Source organism: Carcharodon carcharias (genome assembly GCF_017639515.1).
Source record: "Carcharodon carcharias isolate sCarCar2 chromosome 35 unlocalized genomic scaffold, sCarCar2.pri SUPER_35_unloc_7, whole genome shotgun sequence".
In the NCBI taxonomy this organism is placed as follows: Eukaryota; Metazoa; Chordata; class Chondrichthyes; order Lamniformes; family Lamnidae; genus Carcharodon; species Carcharodon carcharias.
Window position 1 is genome coordinate 158,019 of NW_024470723.1, and position 26,067 is coordinate 184,085.

At 60.9% G+C, this 26,067-nt stretch overlaps 1 protein-coding gene across 1 annotated transcript in view; it reads right to left on the minus strand.

Annotated features, from left to right (window-relative positions):
* ccdc22 (coiled-coil domain containing 22) overlaps positions 1-26,067 on the minus strand; it is a 65,319-nt gene that overhangs the window by 23,961 nt on the left and 15,291 nt on the right. The window contains exons 6-10 of the mRNA XM_041181497.1: positions 16,642-16,811; positions 15,160-15,366; positions 14,733-14,804; positions 4,138-4,257; positions 3,709-3,828 (exon numbers count right to left, since the gene is read on the minus strand). Of these exons, the coding sequence (XP_041037431.1) occupies positions 3,709-3,828; positions 4,138-4,257; positions 14,733-14,804; positions 15,160-15,366; positions 16,642-16,811 (689 nt within the window). The remainder of the gene's footprint in view (positions 1-3,708; positions 3,829-4,137; positions 4,258-14,732; positions 14,805-15,159; positions 15,367-16,641; positions 16,812-26,067) is intronic.

Sequence of the window (26,067 nt, forward strand, 5' to 3'; positions counted from 1 at the left end):
CGACACAGTAAACACCCTGAAATACACAAACAGTCTCAGCGACACAGTAAACACCCTGAAACACACAAACAGCCTCACCGACACGGTAAACACCCTGAAATACACAAACAGCCACAGCGACACAGTAAACACCCTGAGAAATACACAAACAGCCACAGCGACACGGTAAACACCCTGAAATACACAAACAGCCTCAGCGACACAGTAAACACCCTGAAATACACAAACAGTCTCAGCGACAGAGTAAACACCCAGAGAAATACACAAACAGCCTCAGCGACACAGTAAACACCCTGAAAAACACAAACAGGCTCAGCGACACAGTAAACACCCTGAAACACACAAACAGCCTCAGCGACACGGTAAACACCCTGAAATACACAAACAGCCACAGCGACACAGTAAACACCCTGAGAAATACACAAACAGCCACAGCGACACGGTAAACACCCTGAAATACACAAACAGCCTCAGCGACACAGTAAACCCCCTGAAATACACAAACAGTCTCAGCGACACAGTAAACACCCAGAGAAATACACAAACAGCCTCAGCGACACAGTAAACACCCTGAAAAACACAAACAGGCTCAGCGACACAGTAAACACCCTGAAATACACAAACAGCCTCAGCGACACAGTAAACACCCTGAGAAATACACAAACAGCCACAGCGACACGGTAAACACCGTGAAATACACAAACAGTCTCAGCGACACGGTAAACACCCTGAAATACACAAACAGTCTCAGCGACACAGTAAACACCCTCAAATACACAAATAGTCTCAGCGACACAGTAAACACCCTGAAATACACAAATAGTCTCAGCGACACAGTAAACACCCTGAAACACACAAACAGTCTCAGTGACACAGTAAACACCCTGAGAAATACACAAAGAGTCTCAGCGACACGGTAAACACCCTGAAATACACAAACAGTCTCAGCGACATGGTAAACACCCTGAACAACACAAACAGCCTCAGCGACATGGTAAACACCCTGAGAAATACACAAACACCTCAGCGACACGGTAAACACCCTGAAATACACAAACAGCCTCAGCGACACAGTAAACACCCTGAAATACACAAACAGCCTCAGCGACACTGTAAACACCCTGAAATACACAAACAGCCTCAGCGACACGGTAAACACCCTGAAATACACAAACAGCCACAGCGACACGGTAAACACCCAGAGAAATACACAAACAGTCTCAGCGACACGGTAAACACCCTGAAATACACAAACAGCCTCAGCAACACTGTAAACACCCTGAAATACACAAATAGTCTCAGCGACACAGTAAACACCCTGAAATACACAAACAGTCTCAGCGACACGGTAAACACCCTGAAATACACAAACAGCCACAGCGACACGGTAAACACCCTGAAATACACAAACAGTCTCAGCGACACTGTAAACACCCTGAAATACACAAACAGTCTCAGCGACACTGTAAACACCCTGAAATACACAAACAGCCTCAGCGACACAGTAAACACCCTGAGAAATACACAAACAGCCTCAGCGACACTGTAAACACCCTGAAATACACAAACAGTCTCAGCGACACAGTAAACACCCTGAAATACACAAACAGTCTCAGCGACACGGTAAACACCCTGAAATACACAAACAGCCTCAGTGACACAGTAAACACCCTGAAATACACAAACAGCCTCAGCAACACAGTAAACACCCTGAGAAATACACAAACAGCCTCAGCAACACTGTAAACATTCTGAAATACACAAACAGCCTCAGCGACACAGTAAACACCCTGAAATACACAAACAGCCTCAGCAACACAGTAAACACCCTGAGAAATACACAGTCTCAGCGACACAGTAAACACCCTGAAATACACAAACAGCCTCAGCAACACAGTAAACACCCTGAGAAATACACAAACAGACTCAGCGACACAGTAAACACCCTGAGAAATACACAAACAGCCTCAGCGACACGGTAAACACCCTGAGAAATTCACAAACAGTCTCAGCGACACAGTAAACACCCTGAAATACACAAACAGCCACAGCGACACAGTAAACACCCTGAAATACACAAACAGCCTCAGCGACACAGTAAACACCCTGAAACACACAAACAGCCTCAGCGACACAGTAAACACCCTGAGAAATACACAAACAGCCTCAGCGACACGGTAAACACCCTGAAATACACAAACAGCCACAGCGACACGGTAAACACCCTGAGAAATACACAAACAGCCACAGCGACACGGTAAACACCCTGAAATACACAAACAGCCTCAGCGACACGGTAAACACCCTGAGAAATACACAAACAGCTTCAGCGACACAGTAAACACCCTGAAATACACAAACAGTCTCAGCGACACAGTAAACACCCAGAGAAATACACAAACAGCCTCAGCGACACAGTAAACACCCTGAAAAACACAAACAGCCTCAGCGACACAGTAAACACCCTGAAATACACAAACAGCCTCAGCGACACAGTAAACACCCTGAGAAATACACAAACAGCCACAGCGACACGGTAAACACCCTGAAATACACAAACAGTCTCAGCGACACGGTAAACACCCTGAAATACACAAACAGCCTCAGCAACACTGTAAACACCCTGAAATACACAAATAGTCTCAGCGACACAGTAAACACCCTGAAACACACAAACAGTCTCAGTGACACAGTAAACACCCTGAGAAATACACAAACAGCCTCAGCGACACGGTAAACACCCTGAAATACACAAACAGCCTCAGCGACACAGTAAACACCCTGAAATACACAAAGAGTCTCAGCGACACTGTAAACACCCTGAAATACACAAACAGCCTCAGCGACACGGTAAACACCCTGAAATACACAAACAGTCTCAGCGACACGGTAAACACCCTGAAATACACAAATAGTCTCAGCGACACAGTAAACACCCTGAGAAATACACAAACAGTCTCAGCGACACAGTAAACACCCTGAAATACACAAACAGCCTCAGCGACACGGTAAACACCCTGAAATACACAAACAGCCTCAGCGACACAGTAAACACCCTGAGAAATACACAAACAGTCTCAGTGACACAGTAAACACCCTGAAATACACAAACAGTCTCAGCGACACAGTAAACACCCTGAAATACACAAACAGTCTCAGTGACACAGTAAACACCCTGAGAAATACACAAACAGTCTCAGCGACACAGTAAACACCCTGAAATACACAAACAGTCTCAGTGACACAGTAAACACCCTGAGAAATACACAAACAGTCTCAGCGACACAGTAAACACCCTGAAATACACAAACAGTCTCAGCGACACGGTAAACACCCTGAAATACACAAACAGTCTCAGCGACACAGTAAACACCCTGAAATACACAAACAGTCTCAGCGACACAGTAAACACCCTGAAATACACAAACAGCCTCAGCGACACAGTCAAAACATGCAAGACTCACACACAATGGTCCTAACATAGAGCGGGGACATGGGGGCAGGGGGTGCCGACGGACATCGGGGGTGGCCGAGGGGCAACCAGGGGAGGGGAGGCTGAGGGGAGGTGGGGGGCCGAGGGGAGGGGGAGGGGCCGAGGGGAAGATCATCGCCGGTGCGTCTGTGCCATTCCTCTTGAGCCGAGGGTAACAGTGGAGCTGGGGAGATTTTTCGGGTGGAGAATTTGCCGTGGGTTTGGGGAAATCCCACCTGCAGTTTGAGCAGGTTATTATCTGCGTCTGGGAGAAGCTCCAACGTCCTTCGCTTCACTCGGACCAACTCCTCCTTCCCCTTGTTCGTCTGCTCCAGGACACCAGACTCTTCCTCAACCTGCAGAAAATCACCACAAACATTACCGACAGTTCACCGCACACAGGGAGACCCCCGGCTCACCACGCCCACACAGAGACCGTACAGACCCCGGCGCCTGTCGTCCCCTCCCCCACCCCGTACAGACCCCGGGGCCTGTCTCCCCCTCTCCCCCCCCCCACCGAGTACAGACCCCGGGGCCTGTCTCCCCCTCTACCCCCCCCCCCCACCCCATACAGACCCCGGGGCCTGTCTCCCCACGATACAGACCCCAGAGCCCCCCCCACGCTGCACATCCAGGCGGATTAGCTCCTGACCCTCAGTCGGTACCTGAGTGATGTTGACCATCAGATGCTTCATGTCTTGTGCCACCTCCTCAAAGCTCCTGGTTACCTGCTCCAGCTGTTGCTGCAGAGACCTCACCTCTTCCTCCTGGTGAGCTTTCACATCCTGGGAAGAACACAAGGAATATTACAGTCAACATCCATCATCATACAACAGCAGGAGGCCATTCAGCCCCTCTCCAGCCTGTCACACAGGAACAGGAGGAGGCCATTCAGCCCCTCTCCAGCCTGTCACACAGGAACAGGAGGAGGCCATTCAGCCCCTCTCCAGCCTGTCACACAGCAACAGGAGGAGGCCATTCAGCCCCTCTCCAGCCTGTCACACAGGAACAGGAGGAGGCCATTCAGCCCCTCTCCAGCCTGTCACACAGGAACAGGAGGAGGCCATTCAGCCCCTCTCCAGCCTGTCACACAGCAACAGGAGGAGGCCATTCAGCCCCTCTCCAGCCTGTCACACAGGAACAGGAGGCCATTCAGCCCCTCTCCAGCCTGTCACACAGGAACAGGAGGAGGCCATTCAGCCCCTCTCCAGCCTGTCACACAGGAACAGGAGGCCATTCAGCCCCTCTCCAGCCTGTCACACAGGAACAGGAGGAGGCCATTCAGCCCCTCTCCAGCCTGTCACACAGGAACAGGAGGAGGCCATTCAGCCCCTCTCCAGCCGGTCACACAGCAACAGGAGGCCATTCAGCCCCTCTCCAGCCGGTCACACAGCAACAGGAGGAGGCCATTCAGCCCCTCTCCAGCCGGTCACACAGCAACAGGAGGCCATTCAGCCCCTCTCCAGCCGGTCACACAGCAACAGGAGGAGGCCATTCAGCCCCTCTCCAGCCGGTCACACAGCAACAGGAGGAGGCCATTCAGCCCCTCTCCAGCCGGTCACACAGCAACAGGAGGAGGCCATTCAGCCCCTCTCCAGCCGGTCACACAGCAACAGGAGGAGGCCATTCAGCCCCTCTCCAGCCGGTCACACAGCAACAGGAGGAGGTCATTCAGCCCCTCTCCAGCCGGTCACACAGCAACAGGAGGAGGCCATTCAGCCCCTCTCCAGCCGGTCACACAGCAACAGGAGGAGGCCATTCAGCCCCTCTCCAGCCGGTCACACAGGAACAGGAGGAGGCCATTCAGCCCCTCTCCAGCCTGTCACACAGCAACAGGAGGAGGCCATTCAGCCCCTCTCCAGCCTGTCACACAGCAACAGGAGGAGGCCATTCAGCCCCTCTCCAGCCTGTCACACAGCAACAGGAGGAGGCCATTCAGCCCCTCTCCAGCCTGTCACACAGCAACAGGAGGAGGCCATTCAGCCCCTCTCCAGCCTGTCACACAGCAACAGGAGGAGGCCATTCAGCCCCTCTTGAGCCTGTGACACAGGAACAGGAGGAGGCCATTCAGCCCCTCTCCAGCCTGTTATACAGAAACAGGAGGAGGCCATTCAGCCCCTCTCCAGCCTGTCACACAGCAACAGGAGGAGGCCATTCAGCCCCTCTCCATCCCTGTCACACAGGAACAGGAGGAGGCCATTCAGCCCCTCTCCAGCCTGACACATAGCAAAAGGAGGAGGCCATTCAGCCCCTCTCCAGCCTGTCACACAGCAACAGGAGGAGGCCATTCAGCCCCTCTCCAGCCTGTCACACAGCAACAGGAGGAGGCCATTCAGCCCCTCTCCAGCCTGTCACACAGCAACAGGAGGAGGCCATTCAGCCCCTCTCCAGCCTGTCACACAGCAACAGGAGGAGGCCATTCAGCCCCTCTCCAGCCTGTCACACAGCAACAGGAGGAGGCCATTCAGCCCCTCTCCAGCCTGTCACACAGCAACAGGAGGAGGCCATTCAGCCCCTCTCCAGCCTGTCACACAGCAACAGGAGGAGGCCATTCAGCCCCTCTCCAGCCTGTCACACAGCAACAGGAGGAGGCCATTCAGCCCCTCTCCAGCCTGTTACACAGGAACAGGAGGAGGCCATTCAGCCCCTCTCGATCCTGTTACACAGGAACAGGAGGAGGCCATTCAGCCCCCCTAGAGCCTGTTACACAGGAACAGGAGGAGGCCATTCAGCCCCTCTCCAGCCTGTTACACAGGAACGGGAGGAGGCCATTCAGCCCCTCTCCAGCATGTTACACAGGAACAGGAGGAGGCCATTCAGCCCCTCTCCAGCCTGTTACACAGGAACAGGAGGAGGCCATTCAGCCCCTCTCCAGCCTGTTACACATGAACAGGAGGAGGCCATTCAGCCCCTCTCCAGCCTGTCACACAGCAACAGGAGGAGGCCATTCAGCCCCTCTCCAGCCTGTTACACAGGAACAGGAGGAGGCCATTCAGCCCCTCTCCAGCCTGTCACACAGGAACAGCAGGAGGCCATTCAGCCCCCTCGAGCCTGTTACACAGGAACAGGAGGAGGCCATTCAGCCCCTCTCCAGCCTGTTACACAGGAACAGGAGGAGGCCATTCAGCCCCTCTCCAGCCTGTTACACAGGAACAGGAGGAGGCCATTCAGCCCCTCTCCAGCCTGTTACACAGGAACAGGAGGAGGCCATTCAGCCCCTCTCCAGCCTGTCACACAGGAACAGGAGGAGGCCATTCAGCCCCTCTCCAGCCTGTCACACAGCAACAGGAGGAGGCCATTCAGCCCCTCTCCAGCCTGTCACACAGCAACAGGAGGAGGCCATTCAGCCCCTCTCCAGCCGGTCACACAGCAACAGGAGGAGGCCATTCAGCCCCTCTCCAGCCGGTCACACAGCAACAGGAGGAGGCCATTCAGCCCCTCTCCAGCCTGTTACACAGGAACAGGAGGAGGCCATTCAGCCCCTCTCCAGCCTGTTACACAGGAACGGGAGGAGGCCATTCAGCCCCTCTCCAGCCTGTCACACAGCAACAGGAGGAGGCCATTCAGCCCCTCTCCAGCCGGTCACACAGCAACAGGAGGAGGCCATTCAGCCCCTCTCCAGCCGGTCACACAGCAACAGGAGGAGGCCATTCAGCCCCTCTCCAGCCGGTCACACAGCAACAGGAGGAGGCCATTCAGCCCCTCTCCAGCCTGTCACACAGCAACAGGAGGAGGCCATTCAGCCCCTCTCCAGCCGGTCACAAAGCAACAGGAGGAGGCCATTCAGCCCCTCTCCAGCCTGTCACACAGCAACAGGAGGAGGCCATTCAGCCCCTCTCCGGCCTGTTACACAGGAACAGGAGGAGGCCATTCAGCCCCTCTCCGGCCTGTCACACAGCAACAGGAGGAGGCCATTCAGCCCCTCTCCGGCCTGTCACACAGCAACAGGAGGAGGCCATTCAGCCCCTCTCCGGCCTGTCACACAGCAACAGGAGGAGGCCATTCAGCCCCTCTCCGGCCTGTCACACAGCAACAGGAGGAGGCCATTCAGCCCCTCTCCGGCCTGTCACACAGCAACAGGAGGAAGCCATTCAGCCCCTCTCCAGCCTGTCACACAGCAACAGGAGGAGGCCATTCAGCCCCTCTCCAGCCTGTCACACAGCAACAGGAGGAGGCCATTCAGCCCTTCTCCAGCCTGTCACACAGCAACAGGAGGAGGCCATTCAGCCCCTCTCCAGCCTGTCACACAGCAACAGGAGGAGGCCATTCAGCCCCTCTCCAACCGGTCACACAGCAAAAGGAGGAGGCCATTCAGCCCCTCTCCAGCCTGTCACACAGCAACAGGAGGAGGCCATTCAGCCCCTCTCCAGCCTGTCACACAGCAACAGGAGGAGGCCATTCAGCCCCTCTCCAGCCTGTCACACAGCAACAGGAGGAGGCCATTCAGCCCCTCTCCAGCCTGTCACACAGCAACAGGAGGAGGCCATTCAGCCCCTCTCCAGCCTGTCACACAGCAACAGGAGGAGGCCATTCAGCCCCTCTCCAGCCTGTCACACAGCAACAGGAGGAGGCCATTCAGCCCCTCTCCAGCCTGTCACACAGCAACAGGAGGAGGCCATTCAGCCCCTCTCCAGCCTGTCACACAGCAACAGGAGGAGGCCATTCAGCCCCTCTCCAGCCTGTCACACAGCAACAGGAGGAGGCCATTCAGCCCCTCTCCAGCCTGTCACACAGCAACAGGAGGAGGCCATTCAGCCCCTCTCCAGCCTGTCACACAGCAACAGGAGGAGGCCATTCAGCCCCTCTCCAGCCTGTCACACAGCAACAGGAGGAGGCCATTCAGCCCCTCTCCAGCCTGTCACACAGCAACAGGAGGAGGCCATTCAGCCCCTCTCCAGCCTGTCACACAGCAACAGGAGGAGGCCATTCAGCCCCTCTCCAGCCTGTCACACAGCAACAGGAGGAGGCCATTCAGCCCCTCTCCAGCCTGTCACACAGCAACAGGAGGAGGCCATTCAGCCCCTCTCCAGCCTGTCACACAGCAACAGGAGGAGGCCATTCAGCCCCTCTCCAGCCTGTCACACAGCAACAGGAGGAGGCCATTCAGCCCCTCTCCAGCCTGTCACACAGCAACAGGAGGAGGCCATTCAGCCCCTCTCCAGCCTGTCACACAGGAACAGGAGGAGGCCATTCAGCCCCTCTCCAGCCTGTCACACAGGAACAGGAGGAGGCCATTCAGCCCCTCTCCAGCCTTTTACACAGGAACAGGAGGAGGCCATTCAGCCCCTCTCCAGCCTGTTACACAGGAACAGGAGGAGGCCATTCAGCCCCTCTGGAGCCTGTTACACAGGAACAGGAGGAGGCCATTCAGCCCCCCTAGAGCCTGTTACACAGGAACAGGAGGAGGCCATTCAGCCCCTCTGGATCCTGTTACACAGGAACAGGAGGAGGCCATTCAGCCCCCCTAGAGCCTGTTACACAGGAACAGGAGGAGGCCATTCAGCCCCTCTCCAGTCTGTTACACAGGAACAGGAGGAGGCCATTCAGCCCCTCTCCAGCCTGTTACAAAGGAACAGGAGGAGGCCATTCAGCCCCTCTCCAGCCTGTTACACAGGAACAGGAGGAGGCCATTCAGCCCCTCTCCAGCCTGTTACACAGGAACAGGAGGAGGCCATTCAGCCTCTCTCCAGCATGTTACACAGGAACAGGAGGAGGCCATTCAGCCCCTCTCCAGCCTGTTACACAGGAACAGGAGGAGGCCATTCAGCCCCTCTCCAGCCTGTTACACAGGAACAGGAGGAGGCCATTCAGCCCCTCTGGAGCCTGTTACACAGGAACAGGAGGAGGCCATTCTTCCCCCTAGAGCCTGTTACACAGGAACAGGAGGAGGCCATTCAGCCCCTCTCCAGCCTGTCAGACAGGAACGGGAGGAGGCCATTCAGCCCCTCTCCAGCCTGTTACACAGGAACGGGAGGAGGCCATTCAGCCCCTCTCCAGCCTGTCACACAGGAACAGGAGGAGGCCATTCAGCCCCTCTCCAGCCTGTCACACAGCAACAGGAGGAGGCCATTCAGCCCCTCTCCAGCCTGTTACACAGGAACAGGAGGAGGCCATTCAGCCCCTCTCCAGCCGGTCACACAGGAACAGGAGGAGGCCATTCAGCCCCTCTCCAGCCTGTCACACAGCAACAGGAGGAGGCCATTCAGCCCCTCTCCAGCCTGTCACACAGGAACAGGAGGAGGCCATTCAGCCCCTCTCCAGCCGGTCACACAGCAACAGGAGGAGGCCATTCAGCCCCTCTCCAGCCTGTCACACAGCAACAGGAGGAGGCCATTCAGCCCCTCTCCAGCCTGTCACACAGCAACAGGAGGAGGCCATTCAGCCCCTCTCCAGCCTGTCACACAGCAACAGGAGGAGGCCATTCAGCCCCTCTCCAGCCTGTTACACAGGAACAGGAGGAGGCCATTCAGCCCCTCTGGAGCCTGTTACACAGGAACAGGAGGAGGCCATTCAGCCCCTCTGGAGCCTGTTACACAGGAACAGGAGGAGGCCATTCAGCCCCCCTAGAGCCTGTTACACAGGAACAGGAGGAGGCCATTCAGCCCCTCTGGATCCTGTTACACAGGAACAGGAGGAGGCCATTCAGCCCCCCTAGAGCCTGTTACACAGGAACAGGAGGAGGCCATTCAGCCCCTCTCCAGCCTGTTACACAGGAACAGGAGGAGGCCATTCAGCCCCTCTCCAGCCTGTCACACAGCAACAGGAGGAGGCCATTCAGCCCCTCTCCAGCCTGTTACACAGGAACAGGAGGAGGCCATTCAGCCCCTCTGGAGCCTGTTACACAGGAACAGGAGGAGGCCATTCAGCCCCTCTGGAGCCTGTTACACAGGAACAGGAGGAGGCCATTCAGCCCCCCTAGAGCCTGTTACACAGGAACAGGAGGAGGCCATTCAGCCCCTCTGGATCCTGTTACACAGGAACAGGAGGAGGCCATTCAGCCCCCCTAGAGCCTGTTACACAGGAACAGGAGGAGGCCATTCAGCCCCTCTCCAGTCTGTTACACAGGAACAGGAGGAGGCCATACAGCCCCTCTCCAGCCTGTTACACAGGAACAGGAGGAGGCCATTCAGCCCCTCTCCAGCCTGTTACACAGGAACAGGAGGAGGCCATTCAGCCCCTCTCCAGCCTGTCAGACAGGAACGGGAGGAGGCCATTCAGCCCCTCTCCAGCCTGTCACACAGTAACAGGAGGAGGCCATTCAGCCCCTCTCCAGCCGGTCACACAGCAACAGGAGGAGGCCATTCAGCCCCTCTCCAGCCTGTTACACAGGAACAGGAGGAGGCCATTCAGCCCCTCTCCAGCCTGTTACACAGGAACAGGAGGAGGCCATTCAGCCCCTCTCCAGCCTGTCACACAGCAACAGGAGGAGGCCATTCAGCCCCTCTCCAGCCTGTTACACAGGAACAGGAGGAGGCCATTCAGCCTCTCTCCAGCCTGTTACACAGGAACGGGAGGAGGCCATTCAGCCCCTCTCCAGCATGTTACACAGGAACAGGAGGAGGCCATTCAGCCCCTCTCCAGCCTGTTACACAGGAACAGGAGGAGGCCATTCAGCCCCTCTCCAGCCTGTCACACAGCAACAGGAGGAGGCCATTCAGCCCCTCTCCAGCCTGTTACACAGGAACAGGAGGAGGCCATTCAGCCCCTCTGGAGCCTGTTACACAGGAACAGGAGGAGGCCATTCAGCCCCCCTAGAGCCTGTTACACAGGAACAGGAGGAGGCCATTCAGCCCCTCTGGAGCCTGTTACACAGGAACAGGAGGAGGCCATTCTTCCCCCCTAGAGCCTGTTACACAGGAACAGGAGGAGGCCATTCAGCCCCTCTCCAGCCTGTTACACAGGAACAGGAGGAGGCCATTCAGCCCCCCTAGAGCCTGTTACACAGGAACAGGAGGAGGCCATTCAGCCCCTCTCCAGCCTGTTACACAGGAACAGGAGGAGGCCATTCAGCCCCTCTCCAGCCTGTTACACAGGAACAGGAGGAGGCCATTCAGCCCCTCTCCAGCCTGTTACACAGGAACAGGAGGAGGCCATTCAGCCCCTCTCCAGCCTGTTACACAGGAACAGGAGGAGGCCATTCAGCCCCTTTCCAGCCTGTTACACAGGAACAGGAGGAGGCCATTCAGCCCCTCTGGAGCCTGTTACACAGGAACAGGAGGAGGCCATTCAGCCCCCCTAGAGCCTGTTACACAGGAACAGGAGGAGGCCATTCAGCCCCTCTCCAGCCTGTTACACAGGAACAGGAGGAGGCCATTCAGCCCCTCTCCAGTCTGTTACACAGGAACAGGAGGAGGCCATTCAGCCCCTCTCCAGTCTGTTACACAGGAACAGGAGGAGGCCATTCAGCCCCTCTCCAGTCTGTTACACAGGAACAGGAGGAGGCCATTCAGCCCCTCTCCAGCCTGTCAGACATGAACGGGAGGAGGCCATTCAGCCCCTCTCGAGCCTGTTACACAGGAACAGGAGGAGGCCATTCAGCCCCTCTGGAGCCTGTTACACAGGAACAGGAGGAGGCCATTCAGCCCCTCTCCAGTCTGTTACACAGGAACAGGAGGAGGCCATTCAGCCCCTCTCCAGCCTGTCAGACATGAACGGGACGAGGCCATTCAGCCCCTCTCCAGCCTGTTCTTCAGGACAAAGTGGTTGGCGCACAGGAATAAAGAATTCTTGCTACAATTGTACAAGGCTTTGTAGAGAGCATGCCTGGAATAATGGGTGAGGAGGAGATACAGCAAAGGTTGATTGGATTGGCTCCTGTCCTACAATGAGACGAAATGGGGTCTATACTCTCTGAAGTTTAGGATACAGACGATTTCATCGCAATATTCACATTTCTGAAGGGCCTGGGCAAGGCCGGGACTGTAAAGGTTACTTTTCCTCAAACCCAAAAGGACAATAATGCAAAGGCTGGAAATCGGAAATAAAAACTAAAACAGGTACAGACGAGAGGTCATTGACCCGAGACCCTAACTTTCTCTCTCTCAACAAATACTGCCCGACCTGCTGAGGTTTCCCATCTGCCTGGCGATTGTAAAATACAGCAGGAGGGGGAGGGGGAGAGAGGGGGAGAGAGGGGAGGGGGAGAGAGAGGGAGGGGGAGAGAGGGGAGGGGGAGAGAGAGGGAGGGGGAGAGAGGGGAGGGGGAGAGAGGGGGAGGGGGAGAGAGGGGAGGGGGAGAGAGGGGAGGGGGAGAGAGAGGGAGGGGGAGAGAGGGGAGGGGGAGAGAGGGGAGGGGGAGAGAGGGGAGGGGGAGAGAGGGGAGGGGGAGAGAGAGGGGAGGGGGAGAGAGGGGGAGGGGGAGAGAGGGGAGGGGGAGAGAGGGGAGGGGGAGAGAGGGGAGGGGGAGAGAGGGGAGGGGGAGAGAGGGGAGGGGGAGAGAGGGGAGGGGGAGAGAGGGGAGGGGGAGAGAGGGGAGGGGGAGAGAGGGGAGGGGGAGAGAGGGGGAGGGGGAGAGAGGGGGAGGGGGAGAGAGGGGAGGGGGAGAGAGGGGAGGGGGAGAGAGGGGAGGGGGAGAGAGGGGAGGGGAGAGAGGGAGGGGGGAGAGAGGGGAGGGGGAGAGAGGGGAGGGGGAGAGAGGGAGGGGGAGAGAGAGGGAGGGAGGGGCAGAGAGAGGGAGGGGGGAGAGAGAGAGGGAGGGGGAGAGAGAGGGAGGGAGGGGCAGAGAGAGGGGAGGGGGATAGAGGGGAGGGGGAGAGAGAGGGGAGGGAGGGGGAGAGAGGGGAGGGAAGGGGAGAGAGAGGGAGGGGGGAGAGAGAGAGGAGGGAGGGGGAGAGAGGGGAGGGAGGGGGAGAGAGGGGAGGGGAGGGGAGAGAGGGGGAGGGGGAGAGAGGGGAGGGGGAGAGAGGGGAGGGGGAGAGAGGGGAGGGGGAGAGAGGGGAGGGGGAGAGAGGGGAGGGGGAGAGAGGGGAGGGGAGAGAGGGGAGGGGGAGAGAGGGGAGGGGGAGAGAGGGGAGGGGGAGAGAGGGGAGGGGGAGAGAGGGAGGGGAGAGAGGGAGGGGAGAGAGGGAGGGGAGGGGGAGAGAGAGGGAGGGAGGAGAGAGGGGAGGGGGAGAGAGGGGAGGGGGAGAGAGGGGAGGGGGAGAGAGGGGAGGGGGAGAGAGGGGAGGGGGAGAGAGGGGAGGGGGGAGAGAGGGGAGGGGGAGAGAGGGGAGGGGGAGAGAGGGGAGGGGGAGAGAGGGGAGGGGGAGAGAGGGAGGGGGAGAGAGGGGAGGGGGAGAGAGGGGAGGGGGAGAGAGGGGAGGGAGGGGAGAGAGAGGGAGGGGGAGAGAGAGGGGAGGGGGAGAGAGGGAGGGAGGGGGAGAGAGAGGGGAGGGGGAGAGAGGGGAGGGGAGAGAGAGGGAGGGGGAGAGAGAGGGGAGGGGGAGAGAGGGGAGGGGGAGAGAGAGGGAGGGGGAGAGAGGGGAGGGAGGGGGAGAGAGGGGAGGGAGGGGGAGAGAGGGGAGAGGGGGAGAGAGGGGAGGGGGAGAGAGGGGAGGGGGAGAGAGGGGAGGGAGGGGGAGAGAGGGGAGGGAGGGGGAGAGAGGGGAGGGGGAGAGAGGGGAGGGGGAGAGAGGGGAGGGGGAGAGAGAGAGGGGGAGAGAGATGGGGGGGCAGAGTTTTAGGATAAGGGGCCCATCACCCTGGACTGAGACGTGGAGAATTATCTTCACTCCGAGGGTTGGGAATCTTTGGAATTCTCTCCCCCGGAGAGTTGTGGATGCTCCATCGCTGAGAACACTCAACCATCTGGGTCCCTAACACCCCTTCAGGGAGGGAAATCTGCTCTCCTTACCCGGTCTGGCCTACACGTGACTCCTGACCCCACACAGCCATGCGGGCTGACTGTTAACTGCCCCTCTGAAAGGGCCGAGCCGGACGCCCGGTTCCAGGGGTACTTAGGGATGGGCAAGAGGTGTCTGGTCTGGCCAGCAATGCCCAGAGCCTCGGGGAGTAATAAAACCCGGCCTCTCCTCATTCCTTACACCTTGACAATTGTGTTCGATTTGTCTGCCCACCGTGTCCATCTGGTCTTTGTCCGGTTCCAGTCTCCTCCTGTCCTCAGTGTGCATCACCCCAGCCACCTCGATTCCGCACAGTTCAGAATCAGGGGAGATTCTCCTCGATGGGGAGAAAGACTGGTGGGGGGAGCGGTGGGGATTGGATTTAGATGCAAGCGGGTTGTTAGGAGGTGTGTGCACTGTCCTGACACGTGGATTCTCACCTCTTCAGGCTCCCGTGACGAGGATAGAGTGTTCCCAGCTACCTCCATCTGAAGGACCATCTGCTCAGCCTCCTGTGCAAAAAAACCAAGCAGAGGGGTAAGGGTGAGTGGGGTAAGAGGTACAAACTGGTGCAGGTATACAGCGAGTATGGGGGCAGCCAGCCCGAACCACTGACTGCAGGCAGAGCCGCTTAACAGCCTGGAGAACGCTCACAGTCTCCACTCCTTCCCTGGAGGAGGGACAGACAGAAATTATTCTTCACTAATCAGCCCGGGGACTTCTACAGGAGGAGAATTGTTCAGCACAGAGCAGCTCATCGGGAGGTGGGGGGTGTCCAGGTCAGGTTACCTCAGCCCACCGGCTGCCTGGTGAATCAGGACCCACAGAAAATCTCCCAACTTCGCTTGGGATAAATCCCATCCTTACCTGCGTGAAGGTAAATTTCTCGGTGTGTGTGAAGCGGGAACCTTTGGAGTCAGTGCCGGCCTTCGCAGTGCTATAGGACTGGAGTATACGCGTCAGGTCAGGATCTGAAGGCAGTGAACTCTGTGCCCCGAAGCCGTGCTGCACAGTCTGTTGGAAGTGCTCCTGAATCCGTTTCTGGAGCCTCTGGCCTTTTCTCGCTTTGTACTCCTGAGAAGGGGAAAGTAAAGAGATTTTGAAAACAAGGGAGAGTCTACATGCAGGAATAACCCAGACTGGCGACACAAGAGTCCAGAGGGGAAATTGTGCCCAAGTTACAGAGAAACCAAACCAACTCTGGCAGGCAAACTGAGTAGGAGCTGGTGGCGATCAGACAGGAGAATGTTCAGACGCTGCTCGTCTCCAGCTGCTGTAACCATACAAAACCCTTTCCCATTAACACTGGTACAGGAAGCCGAGGGAGAACTGGGACCGATATTAAAAAGGTGGTGGAGTGAGGGATTTGGTACCTCTGGCACAGACAGTCAGCAACGTTGTTAAATAGCGCCAGCTAGAAATAGGGTGATGGGCATGTTCTCTGGACAAGGGAAGGGATATCATTTCGTCCTTGTACTAGTTCTTGGGCAGACCCTCACTCGGAATTCTCCCCCCAAGTTTTCCTGTCTTTACAAAGTGGGTGATCCTGAGCTTTAGGAAAGGGAACAGGAGGTGAGTCACCAGAACCAGTTCCCAGTATTCGGAATACCAGGAATTATCAATTCCCAGTGTAAAGCGGTTTGTTATTAAAAACGGGCTGAAAGCGGGGACCTGGGTTATATAAAAGCGAATCATGGTTAGACCTGGTTACCTGGTGGCTCCCCTCCCAGTGGGCAGAATACAGGCTGGTGTCTTGTTCAGTGGACACTGAAGGTAGACAGAGAGCCAAGACAAAGTGGTGTGTGTGTGTGTGTGTCTGTGTGTCAGCGGGTAGCAATCCCACCTCTGAATCACAAGCTCCCTGGTTCGAATCCCTCCGCAGGCTGTGAGCATAATAATAAAGGCTGAGGAGGGACTGCAGCAGTGAGGGAGTGCAGCACTGTCAGAGGTGCTGGCTTTCACCTGAAATGCTATGCAAAAGATCCCAGGGCACCATTTTGAATTAACAGCAGGAGGGAGTTCTCCCTGGTGTTCTGGCCAGCATTTATCCCTTAGCCAGCATCACAAAAGACAGATTACTCAGTCATCATCACACTGCTGTCTGCGGGAGCTTGCTGTGCACAAATTGGCTGCTGAGTTTCCTGCATTACAACAGTGACTACACTTTGAAAAGTATTTCATTGGCTAACATCTGGTGGTGGTGGTGGTGGTGAAAAACACTTTATAAATGCAAGTTTTTCTTTACATAAAGCCAGACTCTCTCTCTCTCCCACCCACACACTGTCGAAGCTGTAGAATCTTATTTAAAGGTCAGAGGCTGACACATCTGGAGGATTTCCAGACACATACCTCAGGAGAAAGGCGAGACATGAGGCCCTGGCTGTTCCACTCCATCTCCCACTCCTGAACGGCACTCACGTCAGCAGCTGTTCGCTCCAGCAGTGACGCTGCAACAGAGTGCTGGTGGCAGAGCTGGGCACTGACAGGAGGGAGGTACCGTTCGTAATACTCCTTCACTTCTACAAAATAAAACACAAATCAAACCAGCTGTCAGCACAGTGCAACTTCCAGAAACTGAACAACTGACACAGCACACCTTAAACATGTTGACTCCAGTGTGTTTACAAATGAGCTGGAGTTAGACTGTTTTGTGAGTTGCACCCTATCTTACAATAAAAAACACTATATAAGGCCACACTACAGCCAACAGTCTACAGAGTCTATTTAAATACCACACTACAGCCAACAGTCTACAGAGTCTATCTCAAAACCACACTACAGCCAACAGTCTACAGAGTCTATTTAAAAACCACACTACAGCCAACAGTCTACAGAGTCTAATTAAATACCACACCACAGCCAACAGTCTACAGAGTCTATTTAAAAACCACACTACAGCCAACAGTCTACAGAGTCTATTTAAATACCACACCACAGCCAACAGTCTACAGAGACTATTTAAATACCACACCACAGCCAACAGTCTACAGAGTCTATTTAAATACCATACCACAGCCAACAGTCTACAGAGTCTATTTAAATACCACACTACAGCCAACAGTCTACAGCGTCAATTTTAAATACCACACTACAGCCAACAGTCCACAGAATCTATTTAAATACCACACTACAGCCACAGTCTAGAGTCTGTTTAAATACCACACTACAGCCAACAGTCTACAGCGTCAATTTTAAATACCACACTGCAGCCAACAGTCCACAGAATCTACTTAAATACCACACTATAGCCAACAGTCTACAGAATCTATTTAAATACCACACTACAGCCAACAGTCTACAGAGTGTATTTAAATACCACACTACACCCAGACTACAGAGCATATCTAAATACACAATGCCACCAACAATCTACAGTGTTTAAACACCACACTACAGCCAACAGTCTACAGAGACAGTTTAAATACACAATGCCGCCAGTCTACAGAGTCTGTTTAAATACACAATACTGCCAACACGCTACAGAGTTTATTTAAATACCACACTACAGCCAACAGTCTACAGAGTCTGTATAAATACCACACTACAGCCAACAGTCTACAGAGTCTGTATAAATACCACACTACAGCCAACAATCTAGAGAGTCTGTATAAATACCACACCACAGCCAACAGTCTAGAGTCTGTATAAATACCACACTACAGCCAACAGTCTCCAGAGCCTGTATCAATACCACACTACAGCCAACAGTCTACAGAGTCTGTATAAATACCACACTACAGCCAACAGTCTACAGAGTCTATTTAAATACCACACTACAGCCAACAGTCCACAGCGTCAATTTTAAATACCACACTACAGCCAACAGTCCACAGAATCTATTTAAATACCACACTACAGCCAACAGTCTACAGAATCTATTTAAATACCACACTACAGCCAACAGTCTAGAGTCTATTTAAATACCACACTACACCCAGACAACAGAGCATATTTAAATACACAATGCCACCAACAATTTACAGAGTGTTTAAACACCACATTACAGCCAACAGTCTACAGAGACAGTATAAATACACAATACTGCCAACATGCTACAGAGTTTATTTAAATACCACACTTCAGCCACAGTCTACAGAGTCTATTTAAATACCACACTACAGCCAACAGTGGGACTAGCGGAATAACATTTCGGCACAGAATAGAAGGGCCCCACCCCGCCCCCCACCCACCCCGCCCCCACCCCACACACCACCCACCCCGCCCCCCACCCCACACACCACCCACGCCGCCCCCCACCCCACACACCACCCACCCCGCCCCCCACCCCACACCCCACCCACCCACCCCGCCCCACACACCACCCACCCCGCCCCCGCCCCACACACCACCCACCCCGCCCCCGCCCCACACACCACCCACCCCGCCCCCGCCCCACACACCACCCACCCCGCCCCCGCCCCACACACCACCCACCCCGCCCCCGCCCCACACACCACCCACCCCGCCCCCGCCCCACACACCACCCACCCCGCCCCCGCCCCACACACCACCCACCCCGCCCCCGCCCCACACACCACCCACCCCGCCCACCGCCCCACACACCACCCACCCCGCCCCCCGCCCCACACACCACCCACCCCGCCCCCCGCCCCACACACCACCCACCCCGCCCCCGCCCCACACACCACCCACCCCGCCCCCACCCCACACACCACCCACCCCGCCCCCACCCCACACACCACCCACCCCGCCCCCACCCCACACACCACCCACCCCGCCCCCACCCCACACACCACCCACCCCGCCCCAACCCCACACACCACCCACCCCGCCTCCACCAAGCCCCCACCCCCATCCCACCAAGCCCCCACCCCCACACCCCACCCACCAACTTAGCCCCCATCCCACCAGCTCTAGTCGCTCTCAGAAGCCCCCTGTCCCCAAGCCTCCCTTGTGGGGCTTACCTCTGTGCCCTGCAATCTCAGCTACCCTCACTCCCAAGCTGCTATTCTCGTCTCCCACTGCTCACATCCCAATCCCTCGCTACAGTTTGGGATTGGGAGAGGGAAGCAGGGAAGGTGGGGAGCAGGGTCGCTGGCAACCGGAAGGGTCGGAGAGTGAAAGAGCGGGAGAGGTGGCGATCAGTAGGATTGAGAAGCAGGAGCGGCTGGAGCGGCAGGATGCGGGTGGAGTGGCTGGAGTGGCCGGATGCGGGTGGAGTGGCTGGAGCGGCCGCAGCGGCAGGATGCGGGTGGAGTTGCCGGAGCGGCAGGATGCGGGTGGAGTGGCTGGAGTGGCCGGAGCGGCAGGATGCGGGTGGAGTTGCCGGAGCGGCAGGATGCGGGTGGAGCGGCTGGAGTGGCCGGAGCGGCAGGATGCGGGTGGAGTTGCCGGAGCGGCAGGATGCGGGTGGAGCGGCTGGAGTGGCCGGAGCGGCAGGATGCGGGTGGAGTGGCCGGATGCGGGTGGAGTGGCTGGAGCGGCCGCAGCGGCAGGATGCGGGTGGAGTTGCCGGAGCGGCAGGATGCGGGTGGAGCGGGTGGAGTGGCCGGAGCGGCAGGATGCGGGTGGAGTGGCCGGAGCGGCAGGATGCGGGTGGAGTGGCCGGAGCGGCAGGATGCGGGTGGAGTGGCCGGAGCGGCAGGATGCGGGTGGAGTGGCCGGAGCGGCAGGATGCGGGTGGAGTGGCCGGAGCGGCAGGATGCGGGTGGAGTGGCCGGAGCGGCAGGATGCGGGTGGAGTGGCCGGAGCGGCAGGATGCGGGTGGAGTGGCCGGAGCGGCAGGATGCGGGTGGAGTGGCCAGAGCGGCAGGATGCGGGTGGAGCGGCCGGAGCGGCAGGATGCGGCAGGATGCGGGTGGAGCGGCCAGAGCGGCAGGATGCGGGTGGAGCGGCCGGAGCGGCAGGATGCGGCAGGATGCGGGTGGAGCGGCCGGAGCGGCAGGATGCGGGTGGAGCGGCTGGAGTGGCCGGATGCGGGTGGAGCGGCCGGAGCGGCAGGATGCGGGTGGAGTGGCCGGAGCGGCAGGATGCGGGTGGAGCGGCTGGAGTGGCCGGATGCGGGTGGAGCGGCCGGAGCGGCAGGATGCGGGTGGAGTGGCCGGAGCGGCAGGATGCGGGTGGAGCGGCTGGAGTGGCCGGATGCGGGTGGAGCGGCCGGAGCGGCAGGATGCGGGTGGAGTGGCCGGAGCGGCAGGATGCGGGTGGAGTGGCCGGAGCGGCAGGATGCGGGTGGAGTGGCCGGAGCGGCAGGATGCGGGTGGAGTGGCCGGAGCGGCAGGATGCGGGTGGAGTGGCCGGAGCGGCAGGATGCGGGTGGAGTGGCCGGAGCGGCAGGATGCGGGTGGAGTGGCCGGAGCGGCAGGATGCGGGTGGAGTGGCCGGAGCGGCAGGATGCGGGTGGAGTGGCCGGAGCGGCAGGATGCGGGTGGAGTGGCCGGAGCGGCAGGATGCGGGTGGAGTGGCCGGAGCGGCAGGATGCGGGTGGAGTGGCCGGAGCGGCAGGATGCGGGTGGAGCGGCCGGAGTGGCCGGAGCGGCCGGAGCGGCAGGATGCGGGTGGAGCGGCTGGAGTGGCCGGAGCGGCAGGATGCGGGTGGAGTGGCCGGAGCGGCAGGATGCGGGTGGAGTGGCCGGAGCGGCAGGATGCGGGTGGAGTGGCCGGAGCGGCAGGATGCGGGTGGAGTGGCCGGAGCGGCAGGATGCGGGTGGAGTGGCCGGAGCGGCAGGATGCGGGTGGAGTGGCCGGAGCGGCAGGATGCGGGTGGAGTGGCCGGATGGCAGGATGCGGGTGGAGTGGCCGGATGGCAGGATGCGGGTGGAGTGGCCGGAGCGGCAGGATGCGGGTGGAGTGGCCGGAGCGGCAGGATGCGGGTGGAGCGGCCGGAGCGGCCGGAGCGGCAGGATGCGGGTGGAGTGGCCGGAGCGGCAGGATGCGGGTGGAGCGGCTGGAGTGGCCGGATGCGGGTGGAGCGGCCGGAGCGGCAGGATGCGGGTGGAGTGGCCGGAGCGGCAGGATGCGGGTGGAGCGCCTGGAGTGGCCGGATGCGGGTGGAGCGGACGGAGCGGCAGGATGCGGGTGGAGTGGCCGGAGCGGCAGGATGCGGGTGGAGTGGCCGGAGCGGCAGGATGCGGGTGGAGTGGCCGGAGCGGCAGGATGCGGGTGGAGTGGCCGGAGCGGCAGGATGCGGGTGGAGTGGCCGGATGGCAGGATGCGGGTGGAGTGGCCGGAGCGGCAGGATGCGGGTGGAGTGGCCGGAGCGGCAGGATGCGGGTGGAGCGGCTGGAGTGGCCGGATGCGGGTGGAGCGGCCGGAGCGGCAGGATGCGGGTGGAGTGGCCGGAGCGGCAGGATGCGGGTGGAGTGGCCGGAGCGGCAGGATGCGGGTGGAGTGGCCGGAGCGGCAGGATGCGGGTGGAGTGGCCGGAGCGGCAGGATGCGGGTGGAGTGGCCGGAGCGGCAGGATGCGGGTGGAGTGGCCGGAGTTGCAGGATGCGGGTGGAGCGGCGGGAGTGGCCGGAGCGGCAGGATGCGGGTGGAGCGGCCGGAGCGGCAGAATGCGGGTGGAGCGGCCGGAGCGGCAGGATGCGGGTGGAGTGGCCGGAACGGCAGGATGCGGGTGGAGTGGCCGGAGCGGCCGGATGCGGGTGGAGCGGCGGGAGTGGCCGGAGCGGCAGGATGCGGGTGGAGTGGCCGGAGCGGCAGGATGCGGGTGGAGTGGCCGGAGCGGCAGGATGCGGGTGGAGTGGCCGGAGCGGCAGGATGCGGGTGGAGTGGCCGGAGCGGCAGGATGCGGGTGGAGTGGCCGGAGCGGCAGGATGCGGGTGGAGTGGCCGGAGCGGCAGGATGCGGGTGGAGTGGCCGGAGCGGCAGGATGCGGGTGGAGTGGCCGGAGCGGCAGGATGCGGGTGGAGTGGCCGGATGGCAGGATGCGGGTGGAGTGGCCGGATGGCAGGATGCGGGTGGAGTGGCCGGATGGCAGGATGCGGGTGGAGTGGCCGGAGCGGCAGGATGCGGGTGGAGTGGCCGGAGCGGCAGGATGCGGGTGGAGTGGCCGGATGGCAGGATGCGGGTGGAGTGGCCGGATGGCAGGATGCGGGTGGAGCGGCTGGAGTGGCCGGAGCGGCAGGATGCGGGTGGAGTGGCCGGAGCGGCAGGATGCGGGTGGAGTGGCCGGAGCGGCAGGATGCGGGTGGAGTGGCCGGATGGCAGGATGCGGGTGGAGTGGCCGGAGCGGCAGGATGCGGGTGGAGTGGCCGGAGCGGCAGGATGCGGGTGGAGTGGCCGGAGTTGCAGGATGCGGGTGGAGTGGCCGGAGTGGCCGGATGCGGGTGGAGCGGCGGGAGTGGCCGGAGCGGCAGGATGCGGGTGGAGCGGCCGGAGTGGCCGGAGCGGCAGGATGCGGGTGGAGTGGCCGGAGCGGCAGGATGCGGGTGGAGTGGCCGGAGCGGCAGGATGCGGGTGGAGTGGCCGGAGCGGCAGGATGCGGGTGGAGTGGCCGGAGCGGCAGGATGCGGGTGGAGTGGCCGGATGGCAGGATGCGGGTGGAGTGGCCGGATGGCAGGATGCGGGTGGAGTGGCCGGATGGCAGGATGCGGGTGGAGTGGCCGGAGCGGCAGGATGAGGGTGGAGCGGCTGGAGTGGCCGGAGCGACAGGATGCGGGTGGAGCGGCTGGAGTGGCCGGAGCGGCAGGATGCGGGTGGAGCGGCGGGAGCAGCAGGATGCGGGTGGAGCGGCTGGAGTGGCCGGAGTGGCAGGATGCGGGTGGAGTGGCCGGAGCGGCAGGATGCGGGTGGAGTGGCCGGATGGCAGGATGCGGGTGGAGTGGCCGGATGGCAGGATGCGGGTGGAGTGGCCGGATGGCAGGATGCGGGTGGAGTGGCCGGATGGCAGGATGCGGGTGGAGTGGCCGGAGCGGCAGGATGCGGGTGGAGCGGCCGGAGCGGCAGGATGCGGCAGGATGCGGGTGGAGCGGCCGGAGCGGCAGGATGCGGGTGGAGCGGCTGGAGTGGCCGGAGCGGCAGGATGCGGGTGGAGTGGCCGGAGCGGCAGGATGCGGGTGGAGCGGCTGGAGTGGCCGGAGCGGCAGGATGCGGGTGGAGTGGCCGGAGCGGCAGGATGCGGGTGGAGTGGCCGGAGCGGCAGGATGCGGGTGGAGTGGCCGGAGTGGCCGGAGCGGCAGGATGCGGGTGGAGTGGCCGGATGGCAGGATGCGGGTGGAGTGGCCGGAGCGGCAGGATGCGGGTGGAGTGGCCGGAGCGGCAGGATGCGGGTGGAGCGGCTGGAGTGGCCGGAGCGGCAGGATGCGGGTGGAGTGGCCGGAGCGGCAGGATGCGGGTGGAGTGGCCGGAGCGGCAGGATGCGGGTGGAGTGGCCGGAGCGGCAGGATGCGGGTGGAGTGGCCGGAGCGGCAGGATGCGGGTGGAGTGGCCGGAGTTGCAGGATGCGGGTGGAGCGGCGGGAGTGGCCGGAGCGGCAGGATGCGGGTGGAGTGGCCGGAGCGGCAGGATGCGGGTGGAGTGGCCGGAGCGGCAGGATGCGGGTGGAGTGGCCGGATGGCAGGATGCGGGTGGAGTGGCCGGAGCGGCAGGATGCGGGTGGAGCGGCCGGAGTGGCCGGAGCGGCAGGATGCGGGTGGAGCGGCCGGAGCGGCAGGATGCGGGTGGAGCGGCGGGAGTGGCCGGAGCAGCAGAATGCGGGTGGAGTGGCGGGAGTGGCCGGAGCGGCAGGATGCGGGTGGAGTGGCCGGAGCGGCAGGATGCGGGTGGAGCGGCCGGAGTGGCAGGATGCGGGTGGAGTGGCCGGAGCGGCAGGATGCGGGTGGAGTGGCCGGAGCGGCAGGATGCGGGTGGAGTGGCCGGAGCGGCAGGATGCGGGTGGAGCGGCCGGAGCGGCAGGATGCGGGTGGAGAGGCCGGAGCGGCAGGATGCGGGTGGAGTGGCCGGAGCGGCAGGATGCGGGTGGAGTGGCCGGAGCGGCAGGATGCGGGTGGAGTGGCCGGAGCGGCAGGATGCGGGTGGAGTGGCCGGAGCGGCAGGATGCGGGTGGAGTGGCCGGAGCGGCAGGATGCGGGTGGAGTGGCCGGAGCGGCAGGATGCGGGTGGAGTGGCCGGAGCGGCAGGATGCGGGTGGAGTGGCCGGAGCGGCAGGATGCGGGTGGAGTGGCCGGAGCGGCAGGATGCGGGTGGAGTGGCCGGAGCGGCAGGATGCGGGTGGAGTGGCCGGAGCGGCAGGATGCGGGTGGAGTGGCCGGAGCGGCAGGATGCGGGTGGAGTGGCCGGAGCGGCAGGATGCGGGTGGAGTGGCCGGAGCGGCAGGATGCGGGTGGAGTGGCCGGAGCGGCAGGATGCGGGTGGAGTGGCCGGAGCGGCAGGATGCGGGTGGAGTGGCCGGAGCGGCAGGATGCGGGTGGAGTGGCCGGAGCGGCAGGATGCGGGTGGAGTGGCCGGAGTTGCAGGATGCGGGTGGAGCGGCGGGAGTGGCCGGAGCGGCAGGATGCGGGTGGAGCGGCGGGAGTGGCCGGAGCGGCAGGATGCGGGTGGAGCGGCCGGATGCGGGTGGAGCGGCGGGAGTGGCCGGAGCGGCAGGATGCGGGTGGAGTGGCCGGAGCGGCAGGATGCGGGTGGAGTGGCCGGATGGCAGGATGCGGGTGGAGTGGCCGGATGGCAGGATGCGGGTGGAGTGGCCGGATGGCAGGATGCGGGTGGAGTGGCCGGATGGCAGGATGCGGGTGGAGTGGCCGGATGGCAGGATGCGGGTGGAGTGGCCGGATGGCAGGATGCGGGTGGAGTGGCCGGAGCGGCAGGATGCGGGTGGAGTGGCCGGATGGCAGGATGCGGGTGGAGTGGCCGGATGGCAGGATGCGGGTGGAGTGGCCGGAGCGGCAGGATGCGGGTGGAGCGGCTGGAGTGGCCGGAGCGGCAGGATGCGGGTGGAGTGGCCGGAGCGGCAGGATGCGGGTGGAGTGGCCGGAGCGGCAGGATGCGGGTGGAGTGGCCGGAGCGGCAGGATGCGGGTGGAGTGGCCGGAGCGGCAGGATGCGGGTGGAGTGGCCGGAGTTGCAGGATGCGGGTGGAGCGGCGGGAGTGGCCGGAGCGGCAGGATGCGGGTGGAGCGGCCGGAGTGGCCGGAGCGGCAGGATGAGGGTGGAGCGGCTGGAGTGGCCGGAGCGGCAGGATGCGGGTGGAGTGGCCGGAGCGGCAGGATGAGGGTGGAGCGGCTGGAGTGGCCGGAGCGGCAGGATGCGGGTGGAGCGGCCGGAGCGGCAGGATGCGGGTGGAGTGGCCGGAGCAGCAGAATGCGGGTGGAGTGGCCGGATGGCAGGATGCGGGTGGAGTGGCCGGAGCGGCAGGATGCGGGTGGAGTGGCCGGAGCGGCAGGATGCGGGTGGAGTGGCCGGAGCAGCAGGATGCGGGTGGAGCGGCTGGAGTGGCCGGAGTGGCAGGATTCGGGTGGAGCGGCCGGAGTGGCCGGAGCGGCAGGATGAGGGTGGAGCGGCTGGAGTGGCCGGAGCGGCAGGATGCGGGTGGAGCGGCCGGAGCGGCAGGATGCGGGTGGAGCGGCCGGAGCGGCAGGATGCGGGTGGAGTGGCCGGATGGCAGGATGCGGGTGGAGTGGCCGGAGCGGCAGGATGCGGGTGGAGTGGCCGGAGCGGCAGGATGCGGGTGGAGTGGCCGGAGCGGCAGGATGCGGGTGGAGTGGCCGGAGCGGCAGGATGCGGGTGGAGTGGCCGGAGCGGCAGGATGCGGGTGGAGTGGCCGGATGGCAGGATGCGGGTGGAGTGGCCGGAGCGGCAGGATGCGGGTGGAGTGGCCG